The following is a 19,180-nucleotide window of genomic DNA, read 5'->3' as shown; positions in this document are numbered from 1 at the left end:
GAGTTGGTCAGATCAAAAATTTCAAGCAAACATTATACAATCTAAAATATTTGCAAGAGCTTTTATCAATGATTTTAATTGTTTCACTTTTTGGTTTGGGGAACATTTCAAAATCCGATGCCCAGAGTGGATTTGGATATAGATCGCGGAAATGCTCTATTGACACCCCAGCTAGGGTTAGGGTTAGCAATCACACACTACTTAGACAATTTTTAAGTTCAGCGCTGTATTTTGGGTCTGAATTCAGGTTAATTATGAGTGGTTTTTTGGTCCTATCTGAATTTTTTTGGGGGGGAAACTCACATTTGTATCGCAAAACTGAATTGGTCAAATCAAAAGTTAAGAAACTATACTGAATCCCATTCACTTGCAAGGGCTATGATGAATGGTTTTGTTTGTTTCACACTCATAGTTATTGGTTTAGGGAACATGTCAAAATCCAATGCCCAGAGAGGTTACGGATATAGATTGCGGAAATGCTCAGTTGACACCCCAGGGTTAGCATTCACACGCTAAGTTCAGAGCTGGATTTTGGGGCCCAAGTCAGGTTTAGGATGAGTGGTTTTGCAGTTCTAACTGACTCTGTGGCCTGGTTGGCGTGGTGCACCATGCAGTATTAGTATCCTGAAACAGAGTCGGTGGCATCAAAAATTGTCACCAAGCATAATTGAATCTCATTTAATTGCAAGAGCTTTGATCAACAGTCTTGATTCTTTCCCATTCATACAGTACCTTTTAGTATGGGGAACATGTCAAAATCCGATGACCAGAGAACTTCAGATATAGATCGTGGAAATGCTCAGTTGGCACCCCAGGTAGGGTTAGGGTTAGCATTCACAAATTATTGCAAATTAAATTAATATTTTAAATTAATATTCATCCTAGCTACTGTATGTATTGATGTTTTATAAATGTTTAGATGTTCACGTACAGTATACATGCTATAATTTAACAAATTTATTTAAGATGTGTTGAAAAAGTCTATTGCAAGGATAGAATTATTTAAAAATCATTTATGGTATTGTAAAAAGGCAAAAAGTTGAAAATTGGCTCAGGTGCAAAATTAGTTTTTTGAAGATCTTGGTAAATGCAAGACTTTATGCATGGCTTGACATTAACATTCACTTGCTTACCTAAAACTTAATCTTTCATTACATTAACATTGATTCCTACTGTATATTAATAATAATAATAATAATAATTGCTTACACTTATATAGCGCTTTTCTGGACACTCCACTCAAAGCGCTTTACAGGTAATGGGGACTCCCCTCCACCACCACCAATGTGCAGCCCCACCTGGATGATGCGACGGCAGCCATAGTGCGCCAGAACGCTCACCACACATCAGCTATCAGTGGGGAGGAGAGCAGAGTAATGTAGCCAATTCATAGAGGGGGATTATTAGGAGGCCATGATTAGTAAGGGCCAATTGGAAATTTGGCCAGGACACCGGGGTTACACCCCTACTCTTTTCGAGAAGCGCCCTGGGATTTTTAATGACCACAGAGAGTCAGGACCTCGGTTTTACGTCTCATCCGAAGGACGGCGCCTGTTTACAGTATAGTGTCCCCGTCACTATACTGGGGCATTAGGACCCACATGGACCACAGGGTGAGCGCCCCCTGCTGGCCCCACTAACACCTCTTCCAGCAGCAACCTTAGTTTTTCCCAGGAGGTCTCCCATCCAGGTACTGACCAGGCTCACACCTGCTTAGCTTCAGTGGGTTGCCAGTTGTGAGTTGCAGGGTGATATGGCTGCTATGGCATATTAAATGATATTTAGTTTTTATCAATGATTAAAAATGTAGAAACATTTAAGCATTGTAGATTGCTGAAGCTAGTGTAGTTTCAGAGCTCATACAGTATTGCGGTAGATATTTTTGTGCCTAAGTAACATAGTAAGTGTTAACCACTGCACCACCATGCTGCCCACTCTGTTACTAGTTACAGTACCTCAATTTCAAAGGAAGCTTATTCCAAAATAGCCCAATGTTTTTTTTTTTTTAATTCAGGCTTATTTCTTTTAGTGAGCCAATAAAAAAGAATGTATCCACCCTGAATGCTAGTATTTGTCTTGCTATAAGAGAAACAAAAACCATTTGAAGATACTCGGATTATGATTTGTTGGAAAGGGTGTTCACAGTATATGCAATTTAATCTCCTTACAAATAAACTATTATAATATTATATTATAATAATATTAAAAACATCAAACACATGCTTGTGCTTGCTGTGGAAAACAAATATTTCAGCCATTCATTAGGAACCTTTGCTGTAAAGCAGGTCTTTAGGAGCCCAACGGTCGTATATACAGTATGCTGTTAGATTAAATGCCTTATCTTTACAAGTCCCAAAGAAATAATCGGGATAAGTGCTGTTCATTATCACTGAATGCTTTAAACTATTGTCATGAGGTAGGTGTTGATGTTTTTGGCAGACGTGATGCAGACTGTTTTAATTAGTTTACCTTCTTTTCTGGCATATGTACAATATATGTATAGAAACTATAGAGTATCAGCAACATATTTGCATAAATGTAGTGGACATGCAGTATATAGTATATAAAATAAATGGAAGACATTAAATAAGAATAAAATGGAAATAAACACTAAAGTTGAAAATAAAACCATTTGATGGATGATCAAACACATTAGATGGAAAAGACAGAAAAGTGCTTTTAATGTGGTATTATTTAGTGAACAAATTTCAAATACCATAGCTGATCGTACAACTTTAAAGGTGGTATGGTCTGACTAGGATCTACAGGTGCAAGTGCAGATAAATGTATTGTAAGCCTCAGGATATGGTCGGAGATGGTGCAGTCCTTTTATAATTTCATAAAAAAAGATATAAAGCAAAATGTTTAATAGATAAGGCTAAAAAACATGATGCCCCTCAAAAAAAACATGAAACATAAATAGAATGTAATGTTAGAAAGATAAGTTGGATAATGGAAGCCTCTTTCAAGAATAGTCACTGTGATTTACGGCTATAAATATTAATTAGTTTTTGCCATGCCACAACACCTGGGAGATGGATCCATATTATGGCTTCTAATTTCATATCTTAGAATGTTATTTGGAAATGAAGAGGTTAGAGTAGTGAGCTGTGTCAGTGTGATAGTTATTCTTGCTGTAGTTTAAAGAAAGCTCCTTATACTGTATATTTTACTCTTAGAGTTTCACATTCCTGTGTTGAGAGGGTTAAGAGGGTTTCTCTATGAACTTTGTACATACTTTGTCTGCTAACGGTGCAGTAATTTATAAGGTGCACATACAGAACTGGTTTGAACAGGATTGGAAGAATGCTGGACACAAGGGCTACTATGTAATTCTATATTGTGTAAGATACTGTAGGAACACATGCTATGAAACTAAGTAACCAATTGTATTAAAAGAAGTTATCTTTGACTAATAGGGAAGAGGATGATGAGCGTGATCTTGGAATGCTCCCAATCTGATAAGCATGGGGAAGCATGATAGATAAAAGACAATTACTTAAGGACTATTTTAATGTAATCACGAGAAATCATGAGAAAAATACCACTAGCATCTCTGTGTGTTTCGCTCCCATACACATGAAATAAAAACTTTTGAGACAGACTCATGGTTGTGTTTTAAGGGAAAGCAGATATTTTTCTTCAACTACTGTATCACTAAAACTAGAACAGCTAATACTAACTCCTTTGGCATAGGGATAATACATAGTATTTTAAATAAAGCAGTAGTTTGTAATTAAACCATTGCAGGGAAAAGAAGGAAGACCTTTTAAAAACCTCTTTGAAAAATCTTCTCAAAAGATCTAGTGGCATTACAATCATCTTGTGATTAGGCAACTTTCAGAGTTACTCCTAAGAATGGCTGTAAATTAAACAACAGCCCATTTTAATTAGGTTGTAATTTGAAAACCCCATGAATCTAAAGCTCCTGCTGTTAATACTTAAGACATGGTGATGACTCTTAAGAATACAGTTACTAATTGAAACAGAGAAGACAATAATAACAATGGTAAACACCCTCTTGCTTGAGAAAAATAACATCTAATTTTTACTGTGCAATAACTAGCCCCTCCAAGCATTCCTCTTTTGTAAATGGGATTTGTCATACTGAAACAGCCATTAACAAATGACAGTACTTTCCTGCTTCAAATGTAATGGCTCCTTAAATTCTTAACTTCTCATTTGTTTTCTCCAGGGAACGTAGTCAGCAATGTAACCTGCAAATGTTCTTCAATGCTATAAATACATTGTGAAAATGAAATTTGAATAAATACAATAAACAGAAATGGGTCTCATCTACTGAATGTGAGTGAGAAATACTTTAAAGAAAACAAACTATTCTTCTGAAGGTGTTGTATATGTATCTCCAGCTCCTTAGTCTGTTATTCACTTGAATGAATATCAGCTGACATATCGTGATTTAAATTTTAACTTTATTACCACTACTGATGTATGGTAACAATGCATTTCATGATCAGAAAATAACTAAATGTGAAATTGTGGAAGATCAGCTGGTGGTTCATTATGATCATGATATCATATACAGTACAAATACAGATACAAGGAATAAATCAGAAGTAAAATATATGCAGTATTTTCATTATAATCCTCTATTTAACTAGATAATTCAAATGGGAACAAATTTTCATTAATAATGAAAAGCCTTCTTTCATGTGAAACCTTCCCTTTGTTCTTATACACTGCTCTGCAAAAGCCAATTTGCACAGTTTTACTCTTTCAAGTCAAAGTTATTTCGTTCTTTATGAAGAAACAGTTCTAGCGTAATTTCCTACTGACATTGTAGCCTTTTAGTTTTCATGTACAGTTCACCTTGTGCTACTGTGATGAAGTTTTTGAAGATTCTAATTATTGTGACTTAATGTCTGCTAAATGATAAACATCAAAAATCAGCTGTAGTAACAGTAGTAATCATTGTTAGCTCCAACAATAGCTGTTAGGTACTTTAGCTCCTAATGTAGATATGTTGTAACTCCTGAACATGTCTAAGATCTTTGGACATCGGTTTACTGTATATATTACATTAAAACTGCAATTTCTGTCTCTGACTTTATCGAGACGTTTGCTGATGAAACATTTTTTTTAATCAACTTAGACTATTATTGAGTGTGTAGGATGTGAAGTAAGTGACATTTAATAATTGTAAGAATTTGTGCATTTTAACAAAAAAAATCCTTATTCTAATACAAGTTACACCAGTGAGTCATTCTGTTCAGAGGTCCCTAAGGTAAACCCTAGAACACAATACTGGAGAGTTAGTTTAGACAATCTGTTTATACAGATGCTACTTACAATGCACAGCATCAAAACCCTTTAAATCAATCATGACATTTGCATCTGCATGTAGGAATCAATGGAATTATAAAGCAGATTTATAAATTCCATGGGAACAGATAAAAAATTAGCAGGCATCCAGGAAACAATGTTCATATTGATGAGCCGTGTTTTTAGAAGTGTTCTTTGAATTGTAATCCCAATGCAACTAGGAAGATTTTGTTATTGTAGAGTCAAGAGTACTTTTTGTGCCTTTGATGTTACAGTTTTGTAGGGATCTGCTTTTACATTATGTTATTGTCATTAAATTAAACCTTCTGGTTCAAGAAATAAATTTGTATACAAAGTCAAAATCAGGTTACACAAGCAGAAAAGACAAATAAGTAAGAAATCACACAAAAAAACAACCTGCTAGCAATATGAGGAATATAACTATGATTGTGGACTACTACTATCCATATCTTATTTTCTTGTAATTTTACGTGTTGAGTTTGAAAATTGTATTTAGTAAGTACAAATTTTAGTTTATATAGTTTGAAATAACTATTATTATCAATATTATTCTGTGTAAAATTTAAAAAAATTCAATCAGATGTCTGCAACTGAAAATGAAAAGATTAAGTTCCTCTCTGTCCTCAAGCTACTTTTCTTAAACATAGATTAATGTTGACATTAAGCCGCGTTGCTCTTTTTTTCAAGGCCTTTTCATCTTTTAAAAGATGTTCTTTGTGCAGTTCATAACTAATCAGCGATTTTAAGTAACTCTGCTTACACTTTTTGGCTAGACAAGGTACCCCAAAATAGTTCGTATCACACCTCTTCATCTGACTGGCTCGTCTAGTGGGATCACCTTCCTACGGTCTGTTAGCAATAATGAATGCTGAAAATAAGACAACTCGAACCCTGCAGGGGGTCCTTATTTCCCGAGTAGCAATAGGAAATCCAAATAGAAAAGGCTACCAAAAGAGAAACAAGTCCTAATATCCGAAATCCATCCAAAGGGGAGGCAATAATCAAAACCGGGAGGAGACAATACACCGAGGCAACCAATCCAAAAACGCAAAGGCAGAAACGTGGTCAGAATCGAGCGAGAGTCAGGAAGTAAGGTATAAAAGAGGAGGGTTAAAGTAGTGACAGGAGTGACAGGCGATAGGAAGGTCAGTTGCGGCGTGAGCGTCTGTTTGAGAGGGTGCGCGTGTGAACGTGACGGCGTTTGTGACAGTGTGTGGAATGCTTAACACGGTCATAGCAATACCAGGGCCCTCATGGTCTGTGCAGATAACTATCCAGACTTCCATGGTACTGAGAACCCAAGATTGAAATTAACCATCTTCATTATATATGACTCTTATTATATATCATGTACTGTAGGTAATCGAGGTAGTGTAGGCCTATATCTACAGTAGCTGACTCAGTAGATTTCCTTTATCTGTATCCTGGTATTTTAAACTTTTTATAATTTTTCCAGTTTTTAATTACTGTCAATGTTTTCCTGCAATTTTAAGAATCATTCCTCTTTTTGTAATTATTTTGTGTTATTTAGTGAACATTACAAAAACCTTACCTTAAACACATACAGTATAATTCAGATGACCTTATTGAACGACATACTTGAAGGCTAAATGTTACATGTCAGGTTTGAGTATTTTGATTAATTTAAATCAACTCAACTATAAATTAGTCAATATTACTATACAGGCAGGGTCTGTATAGTCAAACAAGTCAAACATCTGTTAGTCTATTTTTGGGTTGTGCTGTGAGAATGAGAAAATTGATTGATGATATGTTTGGTTGAAATATATTTCTTCTGTATTTGATTCAGTGTCATACTCATTGGTTATTTATGATTGCTTCTTTATAATCAATGTCATGATTATAGAATTTGACTTCAGAAGGCCCCTTTCTCAGTGTAATAAATAATGCAGCTATACATATAAAACATTTATGATTTATTTTGATTTTATATTTTGCATGTAGGTAAAATATAACTGAGATTCTGCTGTCTTTTTCGGTGGATTTTATCTAGTAAATGAGAAAAAAACGTTTTTGTGAAGTCTATGTTTATTCATGCATTTTTTGCACAACTAATGAAGAAAAAACATTTTCACAATAATAGATTTAAAGGCAGTTTAACGAACAAGTGGTGTTTGTTTATCTGCCTAATTCATCTATGCCTGAAAGTGCAGTATCTGACACATCCTACACTATATTTATAGTTGAATTAAAATAAAATTATAACTAATTCCAATTGATTTATTCAGGACTGAAACTTATAAATACTGAAAATGTATGATGCAGATTTGCCTGCTTTTAAAAGATAAAGTTATTATAAATTACAGGTTTCCAGAAAATCTTGTAAAGATCAAGGAACTAATTGATTTTTATATTTTTTTCCTTTGTCAACATTGATACAATTCCAAAGTTGAATGCTCATGCAAAAAGAAAATAAAAGCCTTAAAGTATTTTTTTTAACTAAAGTAGCTAAAGTTATTTTTAAGTTTTCTGCAAATCCTTGCCCAAAGTGAACTGGTACCCATCTCATTTGGTAGTAATCCATCATGTCTATACTGATAGCCTTTGCCATTGAAAGATTTCCAGTGGCCTAGAAAGCTGAAGCCTTCTTCAGTGCTTCACTATTTCAGTCACTTGTTTCTGGATTAACATTTCCATTTGTTCAGCTTTACATTTGCACACAGAATTCCTGAGAAAACCAATGTTTTAATCTTGCTTTTCAGTTTGTGTCGAAATTACATACATAAAAATATAGTGTAAAATCTTAATGTACAGTATGAAGGAAAAAATTGGGGTATACAGAAGAAGGCTCCACAGCCAAAACGTTGTTTCATTTCTTCTCTTTTCCACATTAAATAAACCTTTCGTTTCCTTCCCTTTTACAGATTCAGTCTGTGACGCTATATACAGTATACCAAAAGTACAATACTGTAATGCACTTCAAGGCAGGATGGTGTGTTATATTCTGGATCTGTCATTACAAAACTGAGAACTTTCAAAGCTTTTTCCAATATGTATTCTCCATTCTTCATTAAGCTGAACAGTCCAATAAAGACACAAGAATAAAGCCCTAACTTTGATGTGGATACACCTGGTATTTCAAATCAGTACTAATAATTTTGCCAAAAACATTGTCTTAAACCAAAAGCCATTCATTAACGATAAACAGATTTAAACTAATCATTTAATTTTTAACAACATATTATGATAGTAATATGCATAATTTAGAAATTTTCCAAATTGAATGCAATTAAGGATAATCAGAAATGCATTGATTAATGTTATAATTGGCATAGGGCTAGTTACAGTTTAGGCACCTAATCAAAAGACTTGCTATGTCATAAAACTACAATGACTTTGTTTTGAGTGCAGCAATGTACAAGATGTCTATTTATGTCTGTCACAAATTAACTGAATGCAATATGAAAGGTGTGACATGTTCATTATTTCTTTCAACAGTGTATTCTTAATAGGGAGTGACAGACCAATTTAGAACGAACTTCACATTTATCACAGTGTGTTATCTAATGTGATAGCAAAACACTGGGATAATAATTTCTTTCTTCCTTTCCGAATAGAGTTAGAAGGAACTAAAGAAGGGTGAATAGTTTTCATGCTAGTTAACCTATTTATATACAAATTTAATATAACTGGTTTTGCCTTTATTGCTAACCATACTTAATCACACAAGATTAAACATGCATACTAATAAATATAGCTGTCCCTCATTTGAAACCTTTCCAATATTCTTAATTTCATACAGTTTCATTATCATTTAAGAATTATCTTTAAAATTGCACATCACCTTATGTCCTAATTTCTTCGAACATGGGGAGAGAAGACTAGGAACGGGGCTGGTAGAAGAACGGGGGGGCTTGGTCCAGGCGAAAGTCCAAAGGGACTCCGAAGGGAAATTCAGAGTGGGAGCAAAAGTCCAGAACCGGGTAATCCATCCTCGACAGACACGACAAAAGTTAAAAACCGGAGCGGAATCCGGTGCAGGAACGGGGAGATAAAAAGGGGTAACGGGGCCAGGCGCTCCAAGCCCAGGACCCAGATAGTCAGGACGCTTTTGTGAAGCCTATGCCATCGGGTGTCTCCTGGACCCGCTGGTAGGCAGGGTTCCAGGCGTCCATCTACCAAAGCTGAGCCCAGAATGGTAGGAGCGTCTGGCTATTATAGGGGAAGCAGGTGCACAAAATCAACCCGAACAAGAAAGAGCCAGAGCACCCTTAAGAGGAGGAACTTACGATCATGACAGAGTATTTGCGCAGTTGATTAGGATATATATGCAGTGCTTTAAGCCAGTTCTGCTTGAAAATTATAAAAAAAGTAAAAACCATTAGCTTGGATACTGCATACTCTAACAGTATAAAGATGTTAAACTATTCTCAACAATCAAATCCTGATTCTTCATTAACTATTGACTATCAGCTGCATTATTATGATATATGTACAGAAAAGGATGTTACAGAATTATATAATTTGTCCTTATACTATAAGTATAAGTTATAGAATGGGCTGTAAAGGCAAAACTTTCACACACAAAATAAAGATGGTATGATAGCCTTTACCCAGTTGCTACTGTATGTGTTTTAATGGTCAATATCACACTAAGAATTTTTTAGATATAAAAAATTAAAACAGGGCGGCACAGTGGTGCAATGGTTAGCACTGGGGCCCTAGGTTAAATCTTCCTGGTGGAGTGTGTGTGTTTTCAACATGTTCATGTGGGTTTACTCTGAGTGCTCCGATTTTTCCCCCACAGTCCGTTAACATATCGGTAGGTTAATTTGCTTCTGGGAAGATCGGCCCTAGTCGTGAGTGTGTGTCTGTTTGTGTCCGTGAGTCTACCTTTCGATAGTCCCTTCCAGGGTTTACCTCGCCTTGTGCCTGCTGCTTGCCAGGACAGGCTCCGGCAGCCAATCGACCCTGAATTGGAAGAAGTGGCTACAAAATGGATGGAATGGATAGATGGACAATTCAAGCTTTGAAAAGTAAGAATTTGAATGAGGAATCTTAAAATCCCCAAAATAAAAAAAACAGGTGTTATAGCCTTAGCTGTAGGGATCCTAATCCATGGAATGAAAGCACCATCTGTTCCATCTTGTAAATATATCTTCAGGCTCTGGGAGGAAACAGGAGCACCTAGAGGAAACTCATTTAAATACAAAGAGAACATGTGAACACACAGGTCCTACCTTAGGTCCAGAATTGAACCCCAGGCCCAACCATTGTGAGACAGCAATTCTATCCAGTACATCACTGTGCCTCCCAAGTCTTTACAATCCTTCCAAATTTAATGTGTTTGCATCCAGGGTGTTGAGTATTAAAGGCATTTAAAAATTCTGACAAAAAAATTAATTTATCTGATAGACAACGTCTCAGAAATTACTAACTCCACTATGATTTCACTTGTGTTTGACCTAATCTGAAATGTTCTGCAGAACTGCATGTAATGGCCATGAATTGTCATGGGAACGATGACCTTCTAGAACTTTAGCTACCTGCCATCAGTTCATGCTCACTTCTGTTTTTTTTTTCAAGATCTTTGATGATGATAATAACAATAATAATAATTGCTTACACTTACAGTATATAACACTTTTCTGGACACTCCACTCAAAGCATTTTACTTTGAGTAAAGTGAGCTCCCCTCCACCACCACCACCAATGTGCAGCATCCACCTGGATGATGTTAAACTCTGAATGTTTCAGATTCAATTTATTTCACTGTAACACAGGTGATCATTACATCGTGCATGATAATCAATAAAAAGCAAAGGTAAAAAATTGCTGAAGTCTGATTTAGTTTTTTTCAGAATTATTTTGGTCTCTGATAATAAGTATTTGTAACCTGGGTTTATACAATATATTGAAGATTACATTTTGTAAAATGCTTTTGATACAAAGTGTGTATTTAGGAATTTATGTAATGGAAAATAAATACATTTCACTGCTTATGTACTAATCTCCTCAAGGGGAAGTCTAGCATTACAAGTATGACCATAACATTTGCAAAGATGTTTCTTCTGTTAAACGATTACAACAATTAGCAGTGCCCTTTGCTCAAACTAAATATTTTTAAGAATATTCCTTAACAGAAACAGGTTTATTCTTCACTTTCTAATTAGCAAATATGATGTTGCTCAGCAAAATGGGTAACTTCATTTGCACAAGTGTCAGTTTTCCTTAACAGTAAATACCATGGTATTGTTATTACTTAGTTTAGACCCACAGGATTAGCAGTTTCATTACAATTATACAACTTATTTTAGGCAATAAATGCTTGGGCATTTGCAAGAGTCTCTATAGCAGAATTTTTATATACACCACCTATGTCTGTAACCATTATTTGATTGTAAATAGTAAACTAAATTGGAGTGGCATAGTAGTTTTGTGGGTCTTACTGATACATTACAATTCTTGGATCCTGGGTTCTATTCTGGATTGGAGGAGGGCTGCTCTGTGGAGTTTGTAAGTTCTCATATTCATGTGTTCTCTTGTTTTTTTTCTGGGGGCTCAGTTTTCCATCCACGTTCCAAAGAACACTATATTAGGTTAGTTGTGTGTAAATAGTCCCTTTCTCTGTGGTTCTGCAACAGAGATGTATCCTATCTAGGACTAGAACAGATTTGTTCTCTCAGTTCCAACTTGCTCCTGCTGTGTCAAGGATAGGCTACACGTTGCCATAACCTCTCACCAGAAAAATAGGCTTCCTGATGATGAGTAGTAGGATAAATAATTAATCAAATAAACATTAAAGTACAACATGGAAAACTTATTTTCAACTTATGCTGTAACATTAATATATCGAATATGAGAAAAGCTGTAAAAAATAAGGTTACCTGTCATGATGATGATTGATAATAATCTAATCATCATATCTGAGAGCAGCCAAGATTGCTAAGACTGATGATGAGCATAATAATAGACATATAGCTACAAATGTACTGTACAAGGGCTCTATTTTTGCACTACTTTCTGTTTCCAAAAGATTTACTTTTTGTTCCTGCCATTGCCGAATATTAATAGGAAGCAGATGGTATTCTCATTTTATAAAATTTTACTATGGGAATTCAAACATTTTAAATAATTTAATTTAAAGGACATCCAATTATCAAATATTACAGAGCCCTGTTATTTTACAACAAGCACTGTATCATGGATTATCGACTTTGTTGCATCTGTTTATATCGTCCTATCCAAGATGTCATCAAAAGGTGATTAAAAATCGAATTAGGGTCTTACATAATATGAAAATACATACAAAATATGGAAATCGTAAATATTAATATTTAATTTGGTGTGGCACTGTGGTGCAGTGGTTAGCATTGGGGCCCGGATTTAAGTCCCTGGGGTTTTGTGTGAAGTTTACACTGTATGTTCTCCCGATATTTGTATGGGTTAACTCTGGGTGCTCCAGTTTCCTCCTACAGTTGAAAGACATACTGGTACTGTAGGTTAACTTGCTTCTGGGAAAAAGTTGACCCAGGTGTGAATCTGCATATATCTTTGCACTGCCTTGATATGAACTGGAGTCTCATCCAGGGTGTACCCTACCATAATGAAATTTACAGACAATAATAATTTTTAATTGAGAGTCACAATGATTCCATTCTGAATGAAAAAATACAGTATTGCTTTATCACATACTGTTAAAGGCTGACATACTGTACACAGGACTGCTTAACCTGTTAATATATTAAGATATTCAGATTTCTTTGTTCCTCTCCATCTTCAGGTAGCAATAGTGTTCATATGTACTATCAAGCAATAAGCTGGATGGCTTTATTTTTCATCATCAAAGATTCATGAAGACCCTGTATCACCTTGATGACAGGGGCAACTTCACTGCTTATCTAATTTCAGATTCATCTTATGATTTAAATATAATACTGCACTTATAAATGTATCAGGTGAATTATAATAGTCAGAACAAGCTGTCATGCAGTTTAAAATCTTGACATATTGGTGTCTTGGCAAAGAACCTTTGATCTTGATTTCCTAAAACGTTATTAGTGGTTAAACTTCTGGTTATTCATTGGCATGCTCTCTTTGACCTACACTTGTCGAAAGAAATGTTTAGTTTTTAAAACACTTTTCTTTTGTAAATGTGAAACATGCATTCCATGGTGTTGACTTTTAGGCACAGTAGTAGAAACATATGTTTGATGAACCAACAGTTTATTTCACTTTTCTTTGGTATCGTGCCCTTTCTAATCACAACACAACACAAGTCACTTTCAAGATAAAGTCTGTTGCAGTGCTTATTTTTGATCTTTAAAAACCCAGCCTCACACAGATAGGTGGCTGAAAATGGACCGAGTAGGAGCAAGGCTTGCTTACTTATTTTGGGCAGACAGGAAAAGTTGACTGATGAAAGATGTCTCTGGCAGTTGAAAAGGTTTAATTAACAGTTTTTATGATTATAAAAGCCACCACAAACCAGTACAATAGAAGATATACTTAATAATATTATTCCTGTTTAACATAAGAAGGGGCTTTTAGTAACTCTTTGAAGCAAACAAACCAAAAATGACCTAGCTTATAGGCAGGGAATCCAAAAGGAAAAAAAGAAAAAGATCTACTGTATTTAAGGAAAAGGAAAAGCTAGGCCCAGGACTCTGCTATCTTTAGCAGGGGAAACAAGGTAATGTCCAGGGTACAGTCTCTTTAATAATCATAGAATAATAGTAGTCTATGGGAATCGTGGTCCACAACTGAATAAAGCTGATTGGTAACATGAGGTGGCAGCCCTCTAAGATCTTTGACCTATCTAAGCTCTTATATCCACATAATGAGTACAAACAGGATTATGGGTATTACTGTGTGTAAAACCCAGGAATCAGTGCATCAGTGGAAATGTATTTGCCTATGCCCGTTGATCTCTACTTAGGGGAAAATGCAAACCTGTCTTGTAGCTCCTTACAGAGTTTATATAGAGTCATGGTTATTCTGGAATGTATATAGAAAATCAAATATGATGCATCAAAAGATATGTTTGCTTGAAACCTCTGACCTGTCCTAGCAGTCAAATACAAAGCTACTGTATCTCATACCATATTGGAGAGTACAAATAATGTCATAAGTTTTATGGAACAAATTTAGTAACCCTTATATTCTTTATTAAAAATGTTCTTCCGGAACTCTCTGAAAAGTAGGATATATTGCTTTGCCCAAGGTCATTATTATGCATAACTATAAAAATTGCACAACAAACTATTTTTATCTTGTATGCAAAGAATTTCAGATTCATATAAAATGCCTGACAACCTTATCCATTGTATCAATTAATCTCTTCTTCACAAATTTTGCATACAGAAGAAAAATGTCAAGCAATAGAAAAAAAACACAATAACAATATTAAACTTACCCCATATTGAAATAAAACCCTAAAGTATTGGAGCTAAAAATAATAATAATAATAATAATAATAATAATAATAATAATAAATAATCTTGAGCCCTCATACTGACCACCATATAGTGTATTATAAAATTGTAACTTGATTTAAAATCTATTCTGAAGTATATTAGGCAGGAGTATATAAATATAATTATATACATTATTTTTATAAATAAATATAATCAGAAATGTATCCACCACCTTCAGTCATACTTGCAGTAAATTGCACATAGAACTGTCTTCTTACTTCATTTTAGTCTTATGAGCAATGTTATCTTATTGTTAGCAGCTGCTGTAAATATCCTGCCTTGGGAAAAACTAGAGAGGGAAAATTGAGTGCTAAATAAGCAGTTACCAAAAGACCTGCTGGGAAGTACACATATTTTCTGTTTCTGCTAGGAATTGTTAGTACAGGGACTGAGATTTAATAGTCTGCAGTATGCCAATGACGTAATATCAAGGCCTGGGATATTGATGTTCATACGAGAAACATTTTCTTTTATGGGATGCCAATGCAGGGATATAAAGATAAAATCATATTTCCAAAATGTACTGCATGTCACCCCACAGTTTTCCATCTTTTACATACTGTATTGTTTAAAATCAAGCTCAACAAATGAGCTAAGATATATAAGGTAGATACATTTTCCATACAAGTGAATTTGGATCATTTGGTTATTGGCTATTCCAGCCACCCATTCATTTATGGTAGAGCCAGCCCATATCCCGGAAAGCCACGTACGCAATCCAGGTACACCCAGCACTCTCACACCAGAGTCAAATTCCCCAGAATCCAACTGACCTACCAATACAGTACAGTATGTCTTTGGACAGCGGGAGGAAACCCACATGAACACAGGGAGAACATACAAACTTCATGCAGACGGAAACCCAGGAATTGAACCCAGGGCTAACAGATTACAAGAGATGATAATTCATTCTATTTAGCAGCTCATTTGGCTGATCAATTCAAGGATCTCATCAAGATTTGTAAATATGACATTATGTCAGCCTCTACAACTTTGAAGTTTGTTTCAAAATGTCCACAATTCTTCAGTTTTGACAAACCAGGAATTTTCATTGCAGCTTTGGTATTGTTTGTTAAGAGATGTTCTGGAACAGAAACTTGGGTAGTGCACTGATCTCCAACCATCACTGTCATTTTCTCGGCTAGGCAAATTAATACCAAATTACTACACACACCATCTCTTTATATCTGTCAGCTAATTGAATCATTATAAGAATTTGACTGAACAAATGCATTCTGCTAGATTCTGTATCATCTGTGAGATTGACTAGTTTACATACGATTTGAGAACCGAGATGATTAATATCTATATACTGTATAAGCACAAGAGGGAAACTTGTCCACAATTTACTAAAGGATCTAAGATGATTACACTGCATGTTCTGATATTAATTCACTCGGTCATTATTGTAATCATTAGAAGCACCAGTTGACTCTAGTAGACCATTAACTTCTATTAACACTGAAAAGAGTTAGCTTGTTCATCTTCTTATCAGGAAACCTGCAGGCACAAATTTGAAGCTGACACTTTCATTTGTCCTCGCCTTTAACAGGCTCTCTCATCTACAGATTCCTTCACTACTTAAAGTGAATAAAAAAAATAAAGAGCATAAAATGGTAAGTAAATCCTTTTCAGGGTCTCAGGGGGGATAAGATAAATTAAAAACTCTGATTTCAGAAACTCTTCCAATCACATATCTTCCATTCAAAAACTGAACTGTAAAACATTTTTTCTTAACTTTACAGCATAAACAGATTTCTTTTCATTTTTGTTTCTAAAAACTGTAAGATAGCACAGAATTGTAAACAAAGTAATTCACTGGTTACTGTATTAGAGTTTATTTGAAAATAATTTGGAGGATAAAGAAAATGAAGCAACGTCACTTAGCCTATTTTTCTACCCTGGAGCGTTTCACAGTTAATATTAATATTCTGCTTGGCAGAAAATTGTGTTTAAAAAAATCTAAAGCACTTGAATTCATTTATTTTTCTGAAATTGAATCAATGTTCATGCATATTCATGTGACTCTAACCCAAGTCACAGTGATATCAAGGGTATCGATTTTTTTATTACTCAATTTTGAGTTCAGATCAGATGTTTATTTTGGTTGCAGACAGCCACGAAGTGAAAAGGAAATATAATTTTTCTAAGGTGCATGAGTTATGTTGTGTCTGAAGCACAAGATTTTATTTTTATAAACAAAAATGATTTAATGCCCTCTAACTGCACTACAGAATGTAAAATATATTTTGCAACATACTCATCTAATAATTTTACTTTCTGTGAAGGCAATTTGCTTTTATAACATGTTAGGTTGCAGTAATAATACACAGTTAATTTAATTGACCATTGTTAAATAGATTTTATGGAATACTACAGTATACTATAGTCAGCTTCTGTTTGGGAAAAATTCCATTAGTTGGTAACTCAGTTTCTCATACTGTAGATACAACACAAATATTCCTAAAAACACATGAGTTAATGTACAGTATGTATTTCATGGAAACAATTGTAAGTCATTTGTTACTGGACAAATAATTTGCTTTTAACGTCAGGTCTTGTTACAGCATAGATATTAATTAATACAAACATGAACTAAAATATGGGCAGCACAGTGGTGAAGTGCTCAATGTTACTGCCTGACACCGGTGGGGCCCTGCTTTCAATTCCTGATCTGGGGTACTATCTGCATGGAGTTTGTATGCTCTCCCCGTATTGACATGGGTTTCCTCCTACATTCCAAAGACCCACTAGTAGATTAATTGACTTCTGGGAAAGTAGGCTCTGTTGTGAATGTGAGCACGTTTATGTTTGTGTCTGCCCTGCCATGGACTGGCGACCAGTCCAGGGTGTATCCTACCTTTTGCCCATTGCTTGCTGGGATAGGTTCCAGTTCCACTGTGACTCTGTGTTGGATAAAGTGGTCAGAAAATGTATGGAAGGACCAACTAAATATTTTTAGAACAGTAACTGATTCTACAGTTGAGATTTTCCTTTGACATATGCTGAAACATGGGAAAAGCCATGGGAAATGAAAATGTAAAAAATCTAATATGGCCGCCTGCCTCAGACTAGCCCCCGCTTATTTTTTGGAGCTGGGGTAAGGAAGTAAGTTTCTTTCAGACCTGGATTCTTAGCCTGTGCTACACTTAGCCTGTGTAGTTAGCCAAATACTCTTATTTGTCTTAGCCTGTGCTACACAGACAGAAAAGGCAAAACTGAATGTACAAGGAAGTCACAAATTAGAATAATGACAAGTTATCTGCTCTCTTTACCTCCCTCCTATATTCTGTATGTACATCATGTTGAAAAGAGTCCCTGGTGACTTCTGTATCGTAATTTTTGCTCCTCAGAAACTGAATGTGATTGGTAATTAATAACAACCCTAATAAAAACCCTGCATTGCAGTATCTAAGATCTACAAATTCAGGTGTAATCAGTTGCAGAATGAAATGAAAAACATTTATTGCGGGAGTGCTTGATACATTGTCATTCTCACCTGTGTCTGCTCATTAAACAATAATCAATTATTAGGAGCTTTTTAGTCAGAAATAGGGAAGTGTGCACTTAATAAGCATGATGGAGAGAGACCGCTTAATGTTCTGTATGCTGAAGTTGTTGCAGTTCAGAAACAGATAAAAAGTCTAGACAAAAAAATCAGACCAATTAAACTTTAATTAATTTAAAGGCATCAATTAACATCAGTAATGAAGAAATCAGGTGAAATGAAAATCCGCAGCAGATACAGTGGTCTCCCAGGATCAGGATTGGGTCTCACTTATACTTTGTAAAAAAATGTTTTTACATGCTCAGGCAGGGAGAGGAAGGTAGCAAAGCAGGGAAGGGGGTACAGAGCCAACTGCCCAGCTAGGGTTTGGCGTAAGAATGCCAGAGAGAGGGAAAGGGGTCCCCTATTTATAACAAAGTGAAAAAAGAGAAATGAGTCTGCTAAAATTGGCAGGCTAGAGATCAGGTACTTACATGTAGGCTTCTGGGACAGCACACTTCTGGTACATTATAATATACTGCAGCAATTTTGAGTATAATTGGAGCTAGTTTCAGTAGGAACTTAATTACGTGTTTATTGAACACTGCCTTAATTCCAAAAGACATAGCAGAAATAATTTTAGTCAAATGTATTCTTAAATACATAAATAGGCGGCTGATGGCATACTTCATACTTTATTCTAATACTTTATTTCTGAGTAACTTGACTGAGGGCAGAGAAGTGCTGACGCAGACCGTTTGTCTAAGCGCAGGCTAAATTAATATTGTCTTGCAGAACAGCTGGCACAAAAACAAAGACAGATTGTTGGTACTGTATGTAACACTCAATTGAAATTTAGAGCAAGAATAAATTACGAGTTGTATCTGGAACCTTGTTTTCTATGATGCTTTACCAAAATGCATTCCCATTGATAGTACTGTATCACAACTAA

The 19,180-nt window shown here is 35.2% G+C and overlaps 1 protein-coding gene across 1 annotated transcript in view; it reads left to right on the top strand.

The window, feature by feature from the left end:
* Positions 1 to 16,237: 16,237 nt before the first annotated feature.
* Positions 16,238 to 19,180, top strand: part of LOC148675270 (L-gulonolactone oxidase-like) — a 103,078-nt gene continuing 100,135 nt past the window's right edge. Inside the window, exon 1 of the mRNA XM_088626413.1 lies at positions 16,238 to 16,357. Within this exon, the coding sequence (XP_088482539.1) occupies positions 16,355 to 16,357 (3 nt within the window). The 5' untranslated portion in view covers positions 16,238 to 16,354. The remainder of the gene's footprint in view (positions 16,358 to 19,180) is intronic.

Source organism: Lepisosteus platostomus, chromosome 3 (assembly GCF_059453375.1).
Source record: "Lepisosteus platostomus isolate fLepPlt1 chromosome 3, fLepPlt1.hap1, whole genome shotgun sequence".
Lineage (NCBI taxonomy): Eukaryota > Metazoa > Chordata > Actinopteri > Semionotiformes > Lepisosteidae > Lepisosteus > Lepisosteus platostomus.
This window is presented reverse-complemented; position numbering and strand designations above follow the sequence as displayed.